This window comes from Pogona vitticeps, chromosome 2 (genome assembly GCF_051106095.1).
Source record: "Pogona vitticeps strain Pit_001003342236 chromosome 2, PviZW2.1, whole genome shotgun sequence".
Lineage (NCBI taxonomy): Eukaryota > Metazoa > Chordata > Lepidosauria > Squamata > Agamidae > Pogona > Pogona vitticeps.
In genome coordinates, this window is record NC_135784.1 from 103,796,663 (window position 1) to 103,814,222 (window position 17,560).

Below are 17,560 nucleotides of genomic sequence, written 5' to 3' on the forward strand. Positions count from 1 at the left end.
GGGCGGTTTAGAAGTTAATTATGCAGGCTACACATTGCCCCCCCCAGCAAGCTGGGTACTCATTTTACCGACCTCGGAAGGATAGAAGGCTGAGTCAACCTTGAGCCGCTACTTGGGATTGAACCCCAGGTCGTGAGCACAGTTTTGGCTGCAGTATAGCGGTTTAACCACTGTGCCACGAGGCTCCTGCACATGTGAATTTCAACGAAGATGAATTTTCATTCAGTAAGGTAGGCATTCATTACTCTCCAGCAAGTGACTCCTAGCCCACTGGCCTCTTCCACTTTTCACCAAAGAAAAAGCCTGGCATTTTTCCACACAACCATGTCCACGGAAGGAGGGCTTGGGCAAAATTTTGCTGGAGTAACTTTGTGCAGCATAACCTAGACCAAGCATTGAAGTACTCCATTTAAAGTAATTATACATTTCTTATCTCCCTCCTTTTATAAAAATTAATAATAATTTAATGGGCTATTTTTCAATGAAACTGATACAGTGGGGTCTTGACTTGAGAACTTAATCCGTATTGGAAGGCGGTTCTCAAGTCAAAAACTCTGTAAGTCAAGTCTCCATTGACCTACAGTGCATTGAAAACCGATTAATCCCGTAACAGGCCGTTTTTGTTCCATTTTGGTTTTTTTCTGGTCTGTAAGTCAAATCTCAGTCTGCAAGTCAAACCAAAATTTTATGGCCAGAGAAGTCTGTAACTCAAAAAGTCTGTAAGTCAAGCCGTCTGTAAGTCAAGGGTCCACTGTAGTGAAGCCTAGTTGCTTAATGCACAGATTTTACTTTTGTACATCAAAGGCCCATCTGAAAGCATCAAAGGGGGCTTATAAATCTGAAATTTTCAGAACTGCACAACTTGAAAGATCCTCTCAAACAGAGTATAAGATTCCACACATAGAAACAGCTACCTTGAAATGATAGTTTGATGATAACATATCTTTCAGTTCCACTTAGTATTAAGCTCCTGTTGCTTCAGGAACATACAATGTTCATGAGCCAGCTGTTGCATTATGTCTCATTAAGTTGGAATTGACATCTTATGATGACCTTAACAGAGCTTTCAAGGTAAACAAGACATTTAAGCAGAGGTTTAACCAGTTCCACATACACCCCAGTGAGTTTCTACAACCAAATGGGGATTAGAACACAGGTCTCCTAAATCCTAATGTTACTTTATCCACAAACTGTGGGCCTCCAGATATTCTTGGACTTCAAATCCCAGAAATCCTGGCCAGCAGAAGTGGTGGTGAAGGCTTGTGGGAGTTGTCACACACCCTCAGTTCCCCTGTTTGTTCTTCTACACAACCCAGGTTCACTTTCGGATATGACATTTACTTTTCAACCCTTTTCGCTGACACCAGAGGATTTATTCCTCACTATATCAAATATGACCTTTAAATCACAGTTGTCCAATATAACTGTTTATTTATGTGTTTATAAGTAAATCACATAAAGTGAATTATGGATGGTCTTATTTTATTCATGCAATAAACTGTGCTTTGATAAGATTTATATTTACTTATAAAGAATCATTTTAATCAAGGTATTTATTTATTTCTTATCTTATTCTCTCTCTCTATCACTCTTCTCTAACACATTTCTGGTCCTAACTACCTAAACTGCTTCTATCAAACTGATATCCCTAACTGAAGTCCCTAACTGAAAACCCCTAAATGATCTGTCTAACTCATATCCCTAACTGAAATCCCTAACTGACTTTCATTCTCCCCTTATATTTTCTTAGTTCCGCCCCTTCTGTTCAACCATTGGTTGCTAATTCAGGGTTCCATTCTGATGGAAAGAAGTGGTTACTGACCTGTCCATCACAGGAGTTGTAGTCCAAGGACATCTGGAGGCCCAAGGTTGGGGACCACTGCACTATACTACACTGAGTATCCTTATAAGTCAGTTAGCCACTATTAGTATCTGATGCACACCGTTATATGTAGAATCTTTTCAGGTCTTATTATTGTTCTGTATTATTCAACTACTGAGCTAATGAGTAGCTTTGCATCTTCAAAACCACTCAAAATAGGACGACAAATATCAAATGCCTCTATTAAGACCTTCTATTTTTGTACCACAGAAAAATGTATTTTAATTCAATAGACTGTTTTCTTAAAAGCAGAAATTGTAAACTGTGGAAACATACTAAATTTTAGGACCACATATTCACTTTACTTGATAATGGGACTGAAGAATAAGTAAGCAACATTAATGGCAGATATTCCATTAACTTTCAGGCACATCATAAACATAAAACAAAATTGTAGAAAAAATGAAGAATTACTCTCAAACACAGGTTCAGAAATATGTGAAGTTCCTCTCTCAAGTTACCACCAAATATTGCCTAATATATGTAACTCAGTTCCTTTTTTACTAAACAAAGAAAGGACAACAGAAAGATCCAGAAAATTTTTAAAAATCCCTTATGAAGCAATGCAAGGGCAGTTCTTATAAGCAACATACCCCAAAATTCAAGACATCCTGATTCAGATTCAAGTATGTCCAATAACATTTATGACTTCTAAAAGCATAGGTAGCAAGGTAGGATGTAGCCCAAACAAAACAAAAACACAAGTGATTAAAATACATGTAATTGTATCCTTACCCAGTTACTGGAAAACGCTTACATTTATATTATTTGTATCCATTCATATTAAAGCCAAACAGTAATTTAATTGAATAAAATGTTGTGTTAATGTCAACTATGAATGTGTAAATACTAAAAACTATTTGTAAAACTACATAAATTCATCAAATGATTTATTCAATTCTGGAATTATAAATTAAGACATGTTTTAGAAATAATTGTTATTGGTGAAAAACCTCAGAGATGAACATTGCAGCTAAAAGATTTAAGCATGAAAGTTATTGGGAACATGAAAAAAACCTACTTCAAAATACCAGTTATTTCTAGAAACAAGAAGCAGATGTTTTCCCCTGTTCAGCTCAGCTGTGCAACAGTACAACAGGCCTTTTGTTATTCTGTCAGCAAGAATTTTATTACTTGCTTTTTTATAATGTCCCTCACTAAGGAATCTGGGTGCGTGGTACTGTACATTCATATATGAAAAGAGAATTCTTAATAACAGCATAAACAGAAAACAGTTACAAAGTGATCTTCCATGATTTTAAAGGTGGGAGGAAGATATTTAAACCTCAGAGTGTCCAGCCAAAACAAAACAAACTGAAACCTCCCAGCAAAAATCCAGAAAAACGAAATTTAAAAGGAAATGTGATAGAGTAAAAAAAGAATTCCAAAATTCAGGAAAGACTGCATTGTGCAACACAACAGACTGTGGTCCAAAAATAATAGCTGATATTTTCATTTTCAAATAAAAGTGGCAATTTATGTTTTCATTTTAAATTTGATTACTTCTTTCTCTACCTTGTAAACTAAACCCAATGTGTACTATTCTTCTTTCCAAGCTTTCCAAGCAAAGATTTATGTAAACCATACAACACCACATCCTGCAGAAAATATCCATTGGCACTCTTCCACTATGAAGCAAATCTAGGAATCGACAGTAAATGAATGTTTCTTAACACTGAGTTTTCTACTAGTGCCATCACAAAAAACTTTCACCATAATATGGCAATACCTGTAAAACTCATCCACTAAGAGACTTTTAATAAATTTTCATCACAGCATACTCCAGCACCAGATCATATACTACTTTTCAAACTTGCTTGACTTTCAGTAGTATACTTTAATAATGTGCACTGGCCCTTTGATCCAGTCCATGACAAATAAGCATACAAAACTGGTACCCAACACTCCATGTGTTTTTCTGGAAATACAGTACTCTGATCCAATTGCTGCCCAAGTCTGTGGCAGTACTTGTACATTTCCAGTTCTTTGTAAAAACCTCCAAACACCTGCAAATGGGAAAATGCAAATAGGAATGACAGGTTGCAGAGGCAAGACAGGAGGACTTTTGGCTATGTTAACAGTATTATGCAGAGCGAGATGTTCTCTTTTACAGTGGTGCCTCGCTTAGCGATTGCCTCGTTTAACAATGTATTCGCTTAGCGATGAGGTTTTTGGAGCGATTTTGTGCTCCGTTTAGCGATGTTCCCTATGGGGAAATTTCGCATAGCAATGTTTGGGACCTTGCCTCGCTTAGCAATGACAGGTCCCCTGTTTCGCTTAGCGATGTTCCGTTTTTGCTATTTTTAAAGTGTCTTAAAATGTTCAAAAACGGTTTTAAATGCTTGGGATCATTAGTGCACCTTGCAAAACCTTTGCAAACTTAATTTGGATTTGTTCTGACTCTTCATTAATTTTTGGTGCATTTCCCCCCCATTGGAAAGCACTGAACTGTTGGTTTGACAGCTGTCAAACTTGCAGTTCAATGCATTCCACTGGGGGTGGGGGAATTCACCAAAAATTAACGAAGAGTGAGAACAAATCCAAATTAAGTTTGCAAAGGTTTTGCAAGGTGCACTAACGATCCCAAGCATTTGAAACTGTTTTTGAATATTTTAAGACACTTTAAAAATAGCTTTTGACAGGTCCATTTTTGCAATTTTAAGTGTGTCTTAAAAGTTTCAAAAACGGTTTTAAATGCTTGGGATCGTTAGTGCACCTTCTAAAACGTTTGCAAACTTAATTTGGCTTTGTTCTGAGTCTTCGTTCATTTTGGTTAACAAAGACTCAGAACAAAGCCAAATTAAGTTTGCAAAGGTTTCAGAAGGAGCACTAACGATCCCAAGCATTTAAAACCATTTTTGAACCTTTTAAGACACACTTAAAATTGCAAAAACGGACATCGCAAAACCATTGGAATGCACTGAATAGGCTTCAATGCATTCCAATGGGGGAAACATTGTATCGCTTAGCGATGTTTCCTATGGGGATTTTCGCTTAAGGACGGTAATCCGTTCCCATTGGAATGGATTAACCAGTTTTCAATGCATTCCTATGGGAAATGGTGTTTCGCTTAGCGATGTTTTCCCATAGTGATGTTTTTTTGGGAACCAATTAACATCGTTAAGCGAGGCACCACTGTTTTTTTGCATGAGGAGCTTTGTGGCGCAGTGATTAAACTGCTGTACTGCTCACAATACAGGGTTTTATCCCAGGTAGCCGGTTCAATGTTGACTCAGCCTTCTATCTTTCCAAGGTTGACTTTGATCTTTACATCTTTATGACTTTTACTCTTTTGTGAAACTCTCTCTCTCTCTCTCTCTCTCTCTCTCTCTCTCTCTCTCTCTCTCTCTCTCTCTCTCTCTCTCTCTCTCTTTCTTATGGAGAAAGCCATGATCTACCAGTGAGCACTGCAGATACCTAAGGCAGCCCCAGGAAATGGACTTTAAAAGGAAACTGAGCATAGTTCTTCTTGATTTCTTCTTAAAAACTGAATGCAGGGAGTCTGCTTTTTTCTACATGTTCCATCCCTTCTCCATTCCCCTGCTCTTCTTTCCTGGACCTGAAACAATAGTGTTGTAGCGACACCACAGACTTTGATCATTTAAACAATGATTTTCCAATACTCTTTCTCTGTAACTGTTAATTCAGCATCTTCTTTTCTCCCTTCTGTTTTGCCATTTCTAAAATGCCAAATTTAACATGTGAGATCAGAGGATATTGCTCAGCCTCTGGGTTTTTTGTTCTATCTGAAACACATAAACACACATGATTCCATTCATATTTACACATCTGTCTGAATATAGTATATTTGCCAACAAGAACAGAAAGGATTCCATGAAAACATTTAAGTGGTACATAATACAAAATCAGTCCATTACAAATAAGCAAATCATTACCACTTTGGATTATGAAAAGTAGTCTCCTCAACATCTAGGTTTTGGTGTAACCCACACATGGGAATTTAATAGTAAAATCCTATGTGCACTAAATCAGAATATTCAGGATTACAATCTGTAATCCCCTCCTGAGCCTGAGGCATTGGGGTTATATTATCATAGACAAGGCTAAGAATTCAGTCAATAAATAGACTACAATGGGGCCTCAACTTACAAATGTCTCTACTTACGAAAATTTCAAGGTACGAAAACCTCTGGTCGCAAAATTTTGGTTCGACTTGCGGCCGGAACTTTGACCTACAAAAGGCAGGGGGAAAGGCCGGGAAATTCAAAGCCGCCCCTGCTACCCTCTGTCTCCTGTCCCCGCCACCCTCTGCCTCCCATCCCTGCGGGGACAGGAGGCAGAGGGCACCAGGGATGGGAGATAGAGGGCAGTGGAGGGGGTTTGGACGCCCGGGAAGCCGGCAGCGGGCGCGGAGGTCAGGGCGGCTTTTGCCTTCCTGGGCTTCCAAAGCTGCACCCGCTGCCCTTTGTCTCCTATCCTCTGTGTCCTCTGCTTCCTGTCCCCGTGGGGACAGGAGGCAGAGGGCATTGGGGACAGGAGGCAGAGGGCAGCGGGTGCAGCTTTGGAAGCCCGGTATTTTTTTCTTGGGCCAGAGCGGATTAAATGGTTTTCAATGCATTCCTATGGGAAATGGTGCTTCAACTTATGAAATTTTAAATAGATTTTATATCAGTCCAATACAGATTAATTTCTTAAGTCGAGGCACCACTGTACATGAAAAAAGACAGCCCACTGTTACACTTTTAAATGTAGACATCATCCTGAAATTAATATCACACACATATGTAAGACAGTCATCTATTTAAAACACGAAACTGCTAGTTTCTTGTTTCGCATACTATGAAGAGCTGAATTCTACCAAAAAACAAAAATGTCAAGGTTTAATAGCTTGACTTTTCTCTCAGCACATTAATCCATGAAGGAGACAATGTCTGCAATTTCACACACACTTGTATTATGATGATGTGCTATCAAGCCACTTTATAGTGACTCTTACCAAGGTTTCCTAGGTATAAAGTACTCAGAAGTGGTTTATCAGTTCCCTCTTCCAGTGGCACTCTAAGGACAGTGCAGCTTGCCCAAGACTACACAGGCTGGCTCTTCTCCTGGGAGGCACAGTGGAGAACTGAACTCCCGACTCCTGGCTCTGCAGCTAACTGAGCTATCTTACTTGAGAGTAAATGCCAATGAACTCAGTGTACACAGAAGTACAGGAGTATGGGCATGGTTGTCCCATCAGGAGCATTTGAACTCATACGACTGGGGTGAGAGACAGGGGGCACATGGTAGTTGGAATCTGCTGACAACTGCCCAACTGGGAAGAGGAGGGAGACAGGACTGTTGGAAGGCATACTGCAAGAATTTCAAAGAACCATGTAATGGTGGTGGGAGATTTCAACTGTCCTGATATCTGTTGGTAGGCCAATACTGCTGCGTATGGCCGTTCTGGGAAATTCCTGGCTTGTGTTGCTGATTGTTTTCTCCTGAAGGAAGTGGAGGAAGAAACTAAAGGACTGGCTGTCCTAGGCTTGATTCTGACTGGTAGAGGTGGCTAGATGGAAGAAGTGGTGGTGGGCAGTGCTCGGGGGGGAGGAGAGAGTGGCCATGTTCTACTTGAGTTCTTGGTTTCAGGGGAAACGGGGGCAGAATATAGCCCCATATGTGTGCTGAATTTTAGGAAGGCCAGTTCTGATGAACCAAAAGCAATGGTGGGAGAGATCCCATGGCAGGAGATCCTGGCTAGGGCAGAACTGCAGGCAATTCCAATTAGAGGGGAAGGTGGGGGACAGCAGAGGGAGATGGGAAGGGGCTGTGCCATGGAGGAAGAGTGAAGACAGGTGGCAGTGAGGTGCAGGGATGGCATTGGGGGAACAGGGGTGGGGTGAGCTGACACGGAAGAGACACGGAACCAAAAGGGCGGCTTCTTCGGGAATGTGCACAGCAGGGAACTGAGACAGATGATAGTGGCTCAGCTGCTCAATAGGGATGGAGAGGTGGCATCAGAGAACAAAAGGGGGCAGGGGTGCTTGATTCCTGATTTGGCTCAGTCTTTTCGCAGGAGATAGCCTATGACACTTCAGGTGAGTGAGGAGTGCTATTGGGGGGAATGACAGGATTGCAGCATGGGACTGATGGGTGGATAATCTGGGAATATATTCTTGCTTTGATTGGGCTTAGTTTTCAGTATCAGATGAGCTGCACCCAGGAGTGGGGCAAGACTGGCTGAGGAGTTCTCAGAGCCACTGTCTGTTTTTTTTCCCTTGAGGTCATGGAGGATGGGTGAGGTGCCAGATGACTGAAGGAGAGCTGACAATGTCCCTGTCTTTGAGGAGGGAAGAGGGGAGAAGCCCGTGAGTTACAAACCAGTCAGCCTCACGTCAATCCCTGAGGGTTCGGAAGCAGACTGTGGAGCAATAACTGAAGGATTTTGAAGATGATGTAGTGGTAAGTAGGAAACAATGTGGATTTGTCAGAGGCAAATCCTGCCAGACTAATTTTATCTCTTTAAAAAAAATTATCTATCTATCTATCTATCTATCTATCTATCTATCTATCTATCTATCTATCTATCTATCTATCTATCTATCTATCTATCTATCTATCTATCTATCTATCTATCTATCTATTTATTTATTTATTTATTTTTGTTTAAATGCTGTAGACATAATGTATCTTGCCTTTGGCAAGACTTTTGGCCATGTGCCCATAATATTTTGATTACCAATAACTAACTGGAGGCTAGATGGATAAACAGTTGTACTCAGAGAGTGCTTCTTAGACTGGAAGGAGGTGGCAAGCGGACTCCAGGACTCAGTCCTGGGCCTGTTGCTCTTCAACATTTTTGTTAGGGACTTGGATGAGGAAGGCGAAGGGAATGCTTGTCAAATTTGAGGATGGCACAGGATTGAGTGTACTGACTAATACCCTAGAACAGTGGTTCTTAACCTTTGTTACTCAGATGCTTTTGAACTGCAACTCCCAGAAACCCCAGTCAGCACAGCTGGTGGTGAAGGCTTCTGGGAGTTGCAGTCCAAAACCAGTTAAGAACCAGTGCCCTAGAAGATAGGGAAAAAAAATTCAACAAGATCTTGATAGGCTCAAGCACTGTGCTAAAGACAGCAGGGTGGGATTTGACAAGGATTGGTGCAGGGTTCTACACCTAGGGAGGGAGACCCAGGCAAACAGTTGCAGAATGGGGGATACTTGGCTCAGTAATACTATAAGCAAGAAAGATCTTGAAATTGTTGTAGTTCACAAGCTGAATGTGAGCCAACAGTGTGATGTGGATACAACAAAGGCAAATTAACAGAACTATGGTCTGCTCTGGTATCAGACTCTCTCAACAGACATTTTTATTTGGATTCCTGCATTGAGCAGGGGGCTAGACTCAATGCCCTTCCTTGTAGACCCCTTCCAACTCCATTATTCTATAAGTCTATGAACATGTATGTATATAGTGGTGAAAATAGCAATGTTGAAAAGAGAACTGAAAATAATCATATGGTCTAAATGCGACATGAAACTAGTGATGGGATTTTCAGATAGACAGACACACGTGCACATGCACACATACACATACACATACACATACACATACACACACACACACACACACACACACACACACACACACACACACACACACACACACACACACACACACACACACACACACACACACACACACACACACACACACACACACACACACACACACACACACCAAAATGATCCCCAGCACTGAAAACACTCCATGGAGTTTCTTAGGCCTCTGCAGCAAGTCTTTAAGGGCAGGTGGAGAACTGAAGAAGAGAGGCTGGATTGCTCTGTGCCCGTCTGATAATAGCACAGGTTACAGCCAACAGATCCTATTCTAAAAGTTTAAGACAGGGTCAGCATGTCTATAGCATGGCATCGCTATGTCTATGTTTCCCAATGCAATTTACTGAGTTAATTTACAACAAAGAGTTATGACCAGCAGGGTTCCCATTAAGCTGGGCGTATGCACGTGCACAACTCTGCTTCCCTTCACACAGCTGTACAGCTGTCTTCCTCCTCCACGCAACGATCACATCAGGTTCCGGTCGCAACAAAACCCAGCACACTGGAGACGGAGTCATGCGTGCACACAGGGGCAAAGCCACGAAAGGGGGGGAAGAGCCCCACCCAGCGGGGCTGAACATTAGAGGGTGTGTTGGTTATCAGGTTTAATTCACCTAAAAAACTGCTCTACAATTATACCAAAGAAAATTTGAACTTACAAAGCAGGGAAGTAATCTATCACAGCTATTTAAAGTCCAACTTAAATAGTGGTTAATCAATTAAATTGCAATGATCAAATTATGTTGAACGTTTCCAAAGTATTGCATATCTATCAATATTTATATTGCATAAATCTATCTCACTAACTCTGGCACAATATTTTAAAGGGTTAGTCAAAGCGCCATCAGATGCCATCAGATACTCTATCCTGTTCCATGGCTCCTGAAGGCTTCTTAGGACAAAGGGAATTCCCTAGAGATCTCTAGAATCTGGCAGGCAGATGAGAAGCTTTTATTTTCCCAGAAGAGCCATGGTGTGACCACAGCTGATGGTACCACCAGAATTGGACAGCATAACTTAACAACAAAAGAATATTGGCCATCATATACTACAGATACTATTTTATATACCAGCAGCAGTACCTGCACTTAATTGTGTTATGCTAAAATAAAAGAAGAAAACCCTTATTTATAGCAGGCTTGGAAAGGGCATGGAATGTGTAAAGAGAAAAAGAATGGAAATCTCCTTGGAACAGAAATCCCCTTACACAACAATGCACTTGATCCCAAGTAGAAAGGCATTTCTGCTATCATAAAGCAGCTCACATTCTTAATTGTTTTAGAACCGCAAAGGAAATTCTCCTGTCCTATTAGCATATGCATATCCTATTCTGTTGCATAGGTTATTTCAATCTTTCAGAGCAGCTTGTAGGGGGAGCAGGTACCCAGGGACCTGCACTGAGAAGGTACCAGAGGTACCAGAAGAGTTCTGTCATGTAAGAGTCACATTCATATTTCTTTGTATCCAACCAAAGAAACCTTCATCAGAAGCAAAGAAACAGGTACACCAGAGCACAGCGTGCTACTCCTGTCCTCTGAAGATGCTGGCCACAGAGACTGGCAAAATGTTAGGAAGAACAACCTTCAGAACACGGCCAAAGAACCAAAAAAACCTACAACAACCAAACAGTACACTGTACCAGTAAATAAAATGACACAGACACTTTCACAAGGAGCAACAGTGATTTGTGTATCATTGCTGTTTTGCCTATTACAAAAATGCAATCTCTAATAAACCTACCCTTGCACATTACAAGAAAAAAGCAAACTCAAGACATGCTGTGTATATATACTGTACAGAACAGTGCTGTCCGAACACAATCAAAGGCCTGACCGGTGTAGACAGTGAATGCTGGGGAATTACCTTATAGTCCATTATTGCTCACCATGAAGATACATACATACATACATACATACATACATACATACATACATACATACATACATACATACATACATACATACATACATACATACATACATACATACATACATACATACATACATACAGTGGTGCCTCGCATAGCGAGGTTAATCCGTTCCGGATTAACCTTCGCTATAGCGAAACATCGCTAAACGGAATAAAAAAAGCCATGGCTTGAAAACTCACCATTCAGCGATGTTTCTTCATAGCGCCGCCATTTTCGCGCCCTCGTTAAGCGAGGGCAGGGCGCGAAAATGCGGCGCGGACCTTCCGGCGGCCATTTTGGAACTGCCGATCAGCTGTTCTCCCCGGCTTCGTTATGCGAAGATCGCTAAGCGAATCGCTTAGCGATCTTCGCAAAGCGAAAAAACCCCATAGGGGCCATCGCTGAGCGAATGCTCCAGCGATGGCCCAGAGTGCCTCGTTAAGCGATTTCATCGCTCAGCGAGGCACTCGTTAAGCGAGGCACCACTGTACATACATACATACATACATACATACATACATACATACATACATACATACATACATACATACATACATACATACATACATACACACACAAACACACACACACACACACAAATTCAAAATATATTCAGTTAACTAGGAATTCTGACCTGACCCATTTCCACCAACTCTTTAGAAGAAGCACATCTTCTCTACTCTATGCTAAGTGGAATATCCAATACCATGCAATTGTGTTTTCACTTGTATAAAAACAACTTTCTTCCCTTCTTCTCCACTTCCCAAATCTGCTTGGGGAGTAGTGTCTCCCAACTTTCTGGAACAGATTTTGAGGCTGCAGAAAGGAAGAAGGTTGCTATTAGAAGCAGTTGCAGCAGCAAAAGAAGATATTTGGACTCCCTCTACAAAGAAAAGGGACATGGTGATGCTGCGGGTTAAACCGCAGAAGCCTCTGTGCTACAAGGTCAGAAGACCAGCAGTTGTAAAATCAAATCCACGCTACGGAGTGAGCTCTCATCACTTGTCCCAGCTCCTGCCAACCTAGCAGTTTGAAAGCATACAAATGCGAGTAGATAAATAGGTACCACCACAGTGGGAAGGTAATGGCATTCTGTGTCTAGTCGCGCTAGCAACGTGACCACGGAAACTGCTTTCAGACAAATGCTGGCTCTATGGCTTGGAAACGGGGATGAGCACCACGCCCTAGAGTCGGACATGACTGGACTAAATGTCAAGGGGAACCTTTACCTTTACCTTCAAAGAAAAGAGAAACTCATGACAATGGGGGAAAGTTTCCTACCACAAAGTCAAACTATGTCAAAATATGGAAGAAAACTTGAAAAGGATCTAAAAATAATATATATATATTTTAAAAAAAACTTTTTACCTCGAAGTCTGAAAATAATACTTTTTAAAGCGTTGGAGATTAAAATTAAAAATTGATTTGAAAAAAAGTAGGTATTACTTGTAAAATTTACATCACATTTTAAAAATATTTAAACTGACCAGATTGTGAATGAAATTAAAACTATACATATTAAGCAATATACCCATTGCTCCTGAAAATTAAAACGAATGGTTATATTGTACTCAAATATCACAGTAACCTCTCAAACTGGGTTAATATATTACTGTGTGGATGCAGAACAGCCAGTCTCACTTTGCTCCCCCTTTTGCTCAAGTGGGGAAGCATACAGTACTTTTCTGTTACGGTATATCCAAACTGGGTGCAATGTGTCCAAAGAAGCAAGAATTTGTCAACCAATTATAAGCCATTATTATTTTAAATAGATTACTGGATATTAGAAAATGCAATTAAGAAACTAAAATTTAAAAATGCTGGACAAATGATTCAAACTGATGCAAATCTTTCATTTTCTGAAGGCAATGATGCTAAAATCAGAAGTCCTCACCAAAAAGTATGGACATGGGTAGACTTTCCAGCTAGTCATTTAGTCAAGCCAATAACTTCTTGATGGAAGCAAAAGCCCTTGCAATCTTTATATGAAGGAGGGACAGGTGGAAAGGGAGGCACTCATGCTCCATAAAAGGGGCTCAAAACCCTTCTGCTAAGCAATGCCTGAAAAAGCTATTCATTCCTTCACCATCCCTCTTTCCAGTAGGAAAAACAGGGGGTGGGAATAAAGCACACTTTAATCCTACCCCTTCTGCCAAGCAACATCTGGAAAAGTGTAACCCCCACACACATCTTTCTTCTCTTTATAAAAACAAGAGTATATATGCCTAGAGTCAGTGTTACGTGCAGCATTCACAACACCACACTAAAAATCTGTTGAAAACAAGAGAAGTATAGGATTTGCTGGTTTGGCTATGTATGACCAAGACACTCTGGAGGCCTTGAACACACACCTGCCAAGCTCCTCCCTGCCAATTTTTCTCTGAAATACGGAAGCAGTGAGAGAATTGTGATGTTATTGTTGATTTAAATTTTTTTTATGCCACTAGGGCAGAAAGGCAGAATAAAAATAAAATTGAAATGAAATACTGTAAATGCTGGAGAAGCTTCTGAGATGATCCACACACAGTTGGAAGGCAAACTAACCACAATCATACTCAAAAGCCAGTATCATACTATGGCAAGTGTCATTTGTTCAAGCTGCCAAAGGCGCCTTCAGGCATCAATACTAACCACAGAAAGAAATTTGGTCCACGGTAATTTTCAAAAGTGCATTTTAGGGCAGAATATAAAGTACACCGGGGGAAGATAAAGTAAATGACTATTGGCACAGAATAATCAACCTTATCGTGTACATCATTTTTTTCAAGAATCAAGCCAATCATGACATGATGTACTTTAAGGAAGACTGAGACAGAGAACATTTTGTGGTGGGGGGGGAATAATCGTTCCCCCACTAGCATTTCCACCCTCCAAAAACATTCGAGGGTGTTTTCTAGTAACTGCTTCAAAGAACCAATTATCAGCAGAAAAATTGACACAAGAGGACAGACTTCAAAACAAGCACATTTCCACCACATTATACCTGCAAAGTGGTTTATGCCCCCTTCACTATTTTGGCTTGTGTTTGGTACTTCATTTTTAAAAGTAATCAGAATTTTAGTCACAGAAATGTCATACCTAGTTTTGATCATCAGAAGTACTGAAGCCTTTGTAAATACAGTACTGAACTGTTTGACTTATCTTCAGTCCCCAAAACCTATGCATTTAATTGCAATCTATTAATAGTGGTCATCTTCTTATGCTGAAGACTACAAAAGCTAAGCTAAAAAGCCACTATTAAGCTTAAGGATATTTACTTTCCAGACTTTTTTTCTTTTAAAAAAGTACAGTATAAGCCATAATTCATGAAGCTGGAAATCATCAGAAAGATCAAGCATTTGCTGTCACACCTTCCCATTACTGTTTGATATGGAGTTCCCAATTGTTGTAAGCCAAAATCCTCCCAAACATTCACACTAATCGATTAACCAATTAGGAAAACAAGGCACAAATCAGATCAGGTCAAGCATGACACCTTGACATGAGTTAAGGGTCCCAAGACTGAGAGATATCTGGTCCCCATGTTTTTCCATGCTTATTTTTTTTACAGAAGAATGCAAAAGCTTTTCAATACAAATGACTTTCCAATGACTTAAAGCCATAAATCCCTTTCTTAGTCATTCACTCATGAAATCAAACAGGAGAGGGGACATAAGAACTGGTGCTGACTTTTCTGTTACAGTTTTAAGCTGCCATGTGTCTTTTTAAAATGAAATTTGATTGCAATCTCTGTATGCTCAAACTACCAAAGAGGAAAAACATATCACTAGCATCAGAAGTACTTGGGTAGGAAGGTCCCATTTCTTCCTGAAATTCCAAAGGCTTATATATCTTCTATCTCATCTCAAGAACTCAGGAGAGTAACAACTGTCAGAAAACCCAAAAAACTGTACATATGTACTGTAGACATGGACACATCTGAGTACAGAATACTGCACATAAAATTAAATTATGCCACATGAGAGCAATGGTGCTTATAAAATTTAAATCTGAAAAATACGTTTCCTACCAATAAGCTCAATAACCACAGGACCTAAATATAATCAGTAATTGGAACTACAAAAGGATTGCAAAGCTGGCCACAAAATTTTTACAAAGACACACATTCAAGGATAGCTGAGTATAAGATTAATTTTTCATCAAAGTACTGCCTCCAAAAACAAAAACAGTTGAAACAATAGAAAACATAAAATGAAGCAACACAGTGCCAAGCCTCAAAAATCACAATATTAATGCATTCAAGAGGGCAAGAAGTCTGAGAAACACATACAGTAAAACCATTTTTATGTCCTATTTCAACAGATTTTCTAAAAGGATCCTGTCTGAGGATTCTTAGAGACTCAAATATCAACAGAGAACAGATGCTTCCCTGTCTCACACAGAGTCAGCTGTAACATGGTTATCAGCCCATCCTGCTCTCTCCCCCACCACATGTAATCACAGTACAGAAAAACAAATATGATTCAAAGACTCCATTCACAACTTTCAGCCAGCTAAGAACAGAGTACAAAATCTGTTCTTAGCCTTACATAATTTGCAACAAATCCAAAGTATTGCTGTTTGTTGCTTAAGAACCTTAACCCAAAACAAGAACTTTAATAGAATTAGTGAGCTCCTATGTGTGTGTCTACTCAAAAGAAAGTCTACTAAGTTTGTTAGTATTTACTTCAATAAACTGGCACAGGATGAAAGGCTCAGACTGGAAGATTTCTATTCATATACTTAATGAGTAATTTATGTTGGCATACTAAATATGTTTTTTTAAACTAACATTTCCTACCTTTCCTACATTTACTCTTCAAGTCTGATATAAATGTCATTCGCCTTTTAATGATGCAAATCCATCATGTGTTGAAGAAAGGCTGCATAATATTTTCTGTGTCTCAGCACTTTTTCAAAAATACAGATTTTTATCCCTTATATCTGCTAAATTCACAGCAGGCCAGAGCTGACAAGAGTTTGGGGTGGAAGGGGTGGGGAGATATAGAACACAAGGTTTAAAAAAGAAATGGCCCCAGTACTTAGAAACCAAATTGGACCAGTGCACCAACAGGAATAAAGGGTGACTCTGTGCCAAATAACTACTGTACCTCACAAGCAGCCTTTCCATGTGGCTGTCATGTCAGAAATGCCCATGTGGACACGGATTTCCCTCCATACACGAAACGACCACAGAGACATGCTGCATGGGTTCTGCCACATACAACAAAGTACTCACAACTTTCACGCACTTCCTTCGGGAAAGATTTCTCAGCAAAACTAGCGCCGTCATTAAAGCGAAGCAAGACCGAGAGAGGCGTTCAAAGAGCAAGTTACCTCTTCCGTCCTTTCCGACGGCTTTTTCCGCAAGGCTTGTTTAATCCTGGCGTCCAGAAGGGATGTCATCCTATTGCTCTTGTGCAATCCAGGGGCCCAAATTCTTCGGAGACTGTTCTTTGACGCCGCCCAGGAGGAAAGCGAAGGGGGAAGCCCTCGTTTTCGGCTTAGTTCGGGGCGGCCCGGAGCTTCAACGACGCTGGCCCGGCGGGGGTCGCTCCTGGTTCGTAACGAATCCCAAACAACGGCCGAAGCCGACGAACCGAACGGTTGCGCCCCAGATAGGGCCGTATCCGGCCAGAAAGAAGGACTCCGGCCCCGCCACCAACCGAGCGCCTCCTGCCCGCAGTGGATTTTTCCGAGGCGGGGGTTACCGCCCGCCCAATTAATTAATGAATTAATTAATTGCTGAGGAGGTGGCGGGGGGGGCTGGTGGGGAGGGCTCTTTCTGGTCCTTCCAAACGCGTCCCAACGGAAGAAAAGCTCGCCCGACGCGCCCGCTCGGCTGCCTCCTCAGAGCGAAACGAGGGAGCGGGCTCCTCTCCAGCCGCAACGTCCCAGCCGGCCACACTCGCAGGAAGTGCCTGCAAGCCCGGCCGGCTGGGACGCCGCGGTTGGAGCGCAAGTTAAAACGAGCCGCCAAACCCCGCCGCCGCCCTCGGCCGTCGGCCCCCTCCGCTCAAGTCCGGGAGTCGGTCGGTCGGTAAGCAAGGACGGGAGCAGGCGGGCGGAGGAACCAGAAAGAAAAAAGGCGGGGGGGGAAGAGAGGAAGGAAAAGCGGGGGGGGGGGGAAAGAGGCCCCAAAAGTCGACCGAAGCAGCAGCAGCAGCAGCCGCCCGACTACCTCCTGCCCCGACGCGCGGCTGGCGGCAAAGGCGGAGAGAAGTCGG

The 17,560-nt window shown here is 41.4% G+C and overlaps 1 protein-coding gene across 9 annotated transcripts in view; it reads right to left on the reverse strand.

Annotated features, from left to right (window-relative positions):
- RAPGEF6 (Rap guanine nucleotide exchange factor 6) overlaps positions 1-17,107 on the reverse strand; it is a 209,997-nt gene extending 192,890 nt beyond the window's left edge. For 8 of the 9 annotated variants that reach the window (XM_078385740.1, XM_072990166.2, XM_072990164.2 and 5 more), the window contains exon 1: positions 16,671-16,911. In XM_078385740.1, the coding sequence (XP_078241866.1) occupies positions 16,671-16,739 (69 nt within the window). In that variant the 5' untranslated portion in view covers positions 16,740-16,911. Of the gene's footprint in view, positions 1-16,670 lie in introns of all 9 variants that reach the window. The other variant, XM_072990163.2, reaches the window with a different exon arrangement.
- Between the last annotated feature and the right edge of the window lie 453 nt (positions 17,108-17,560).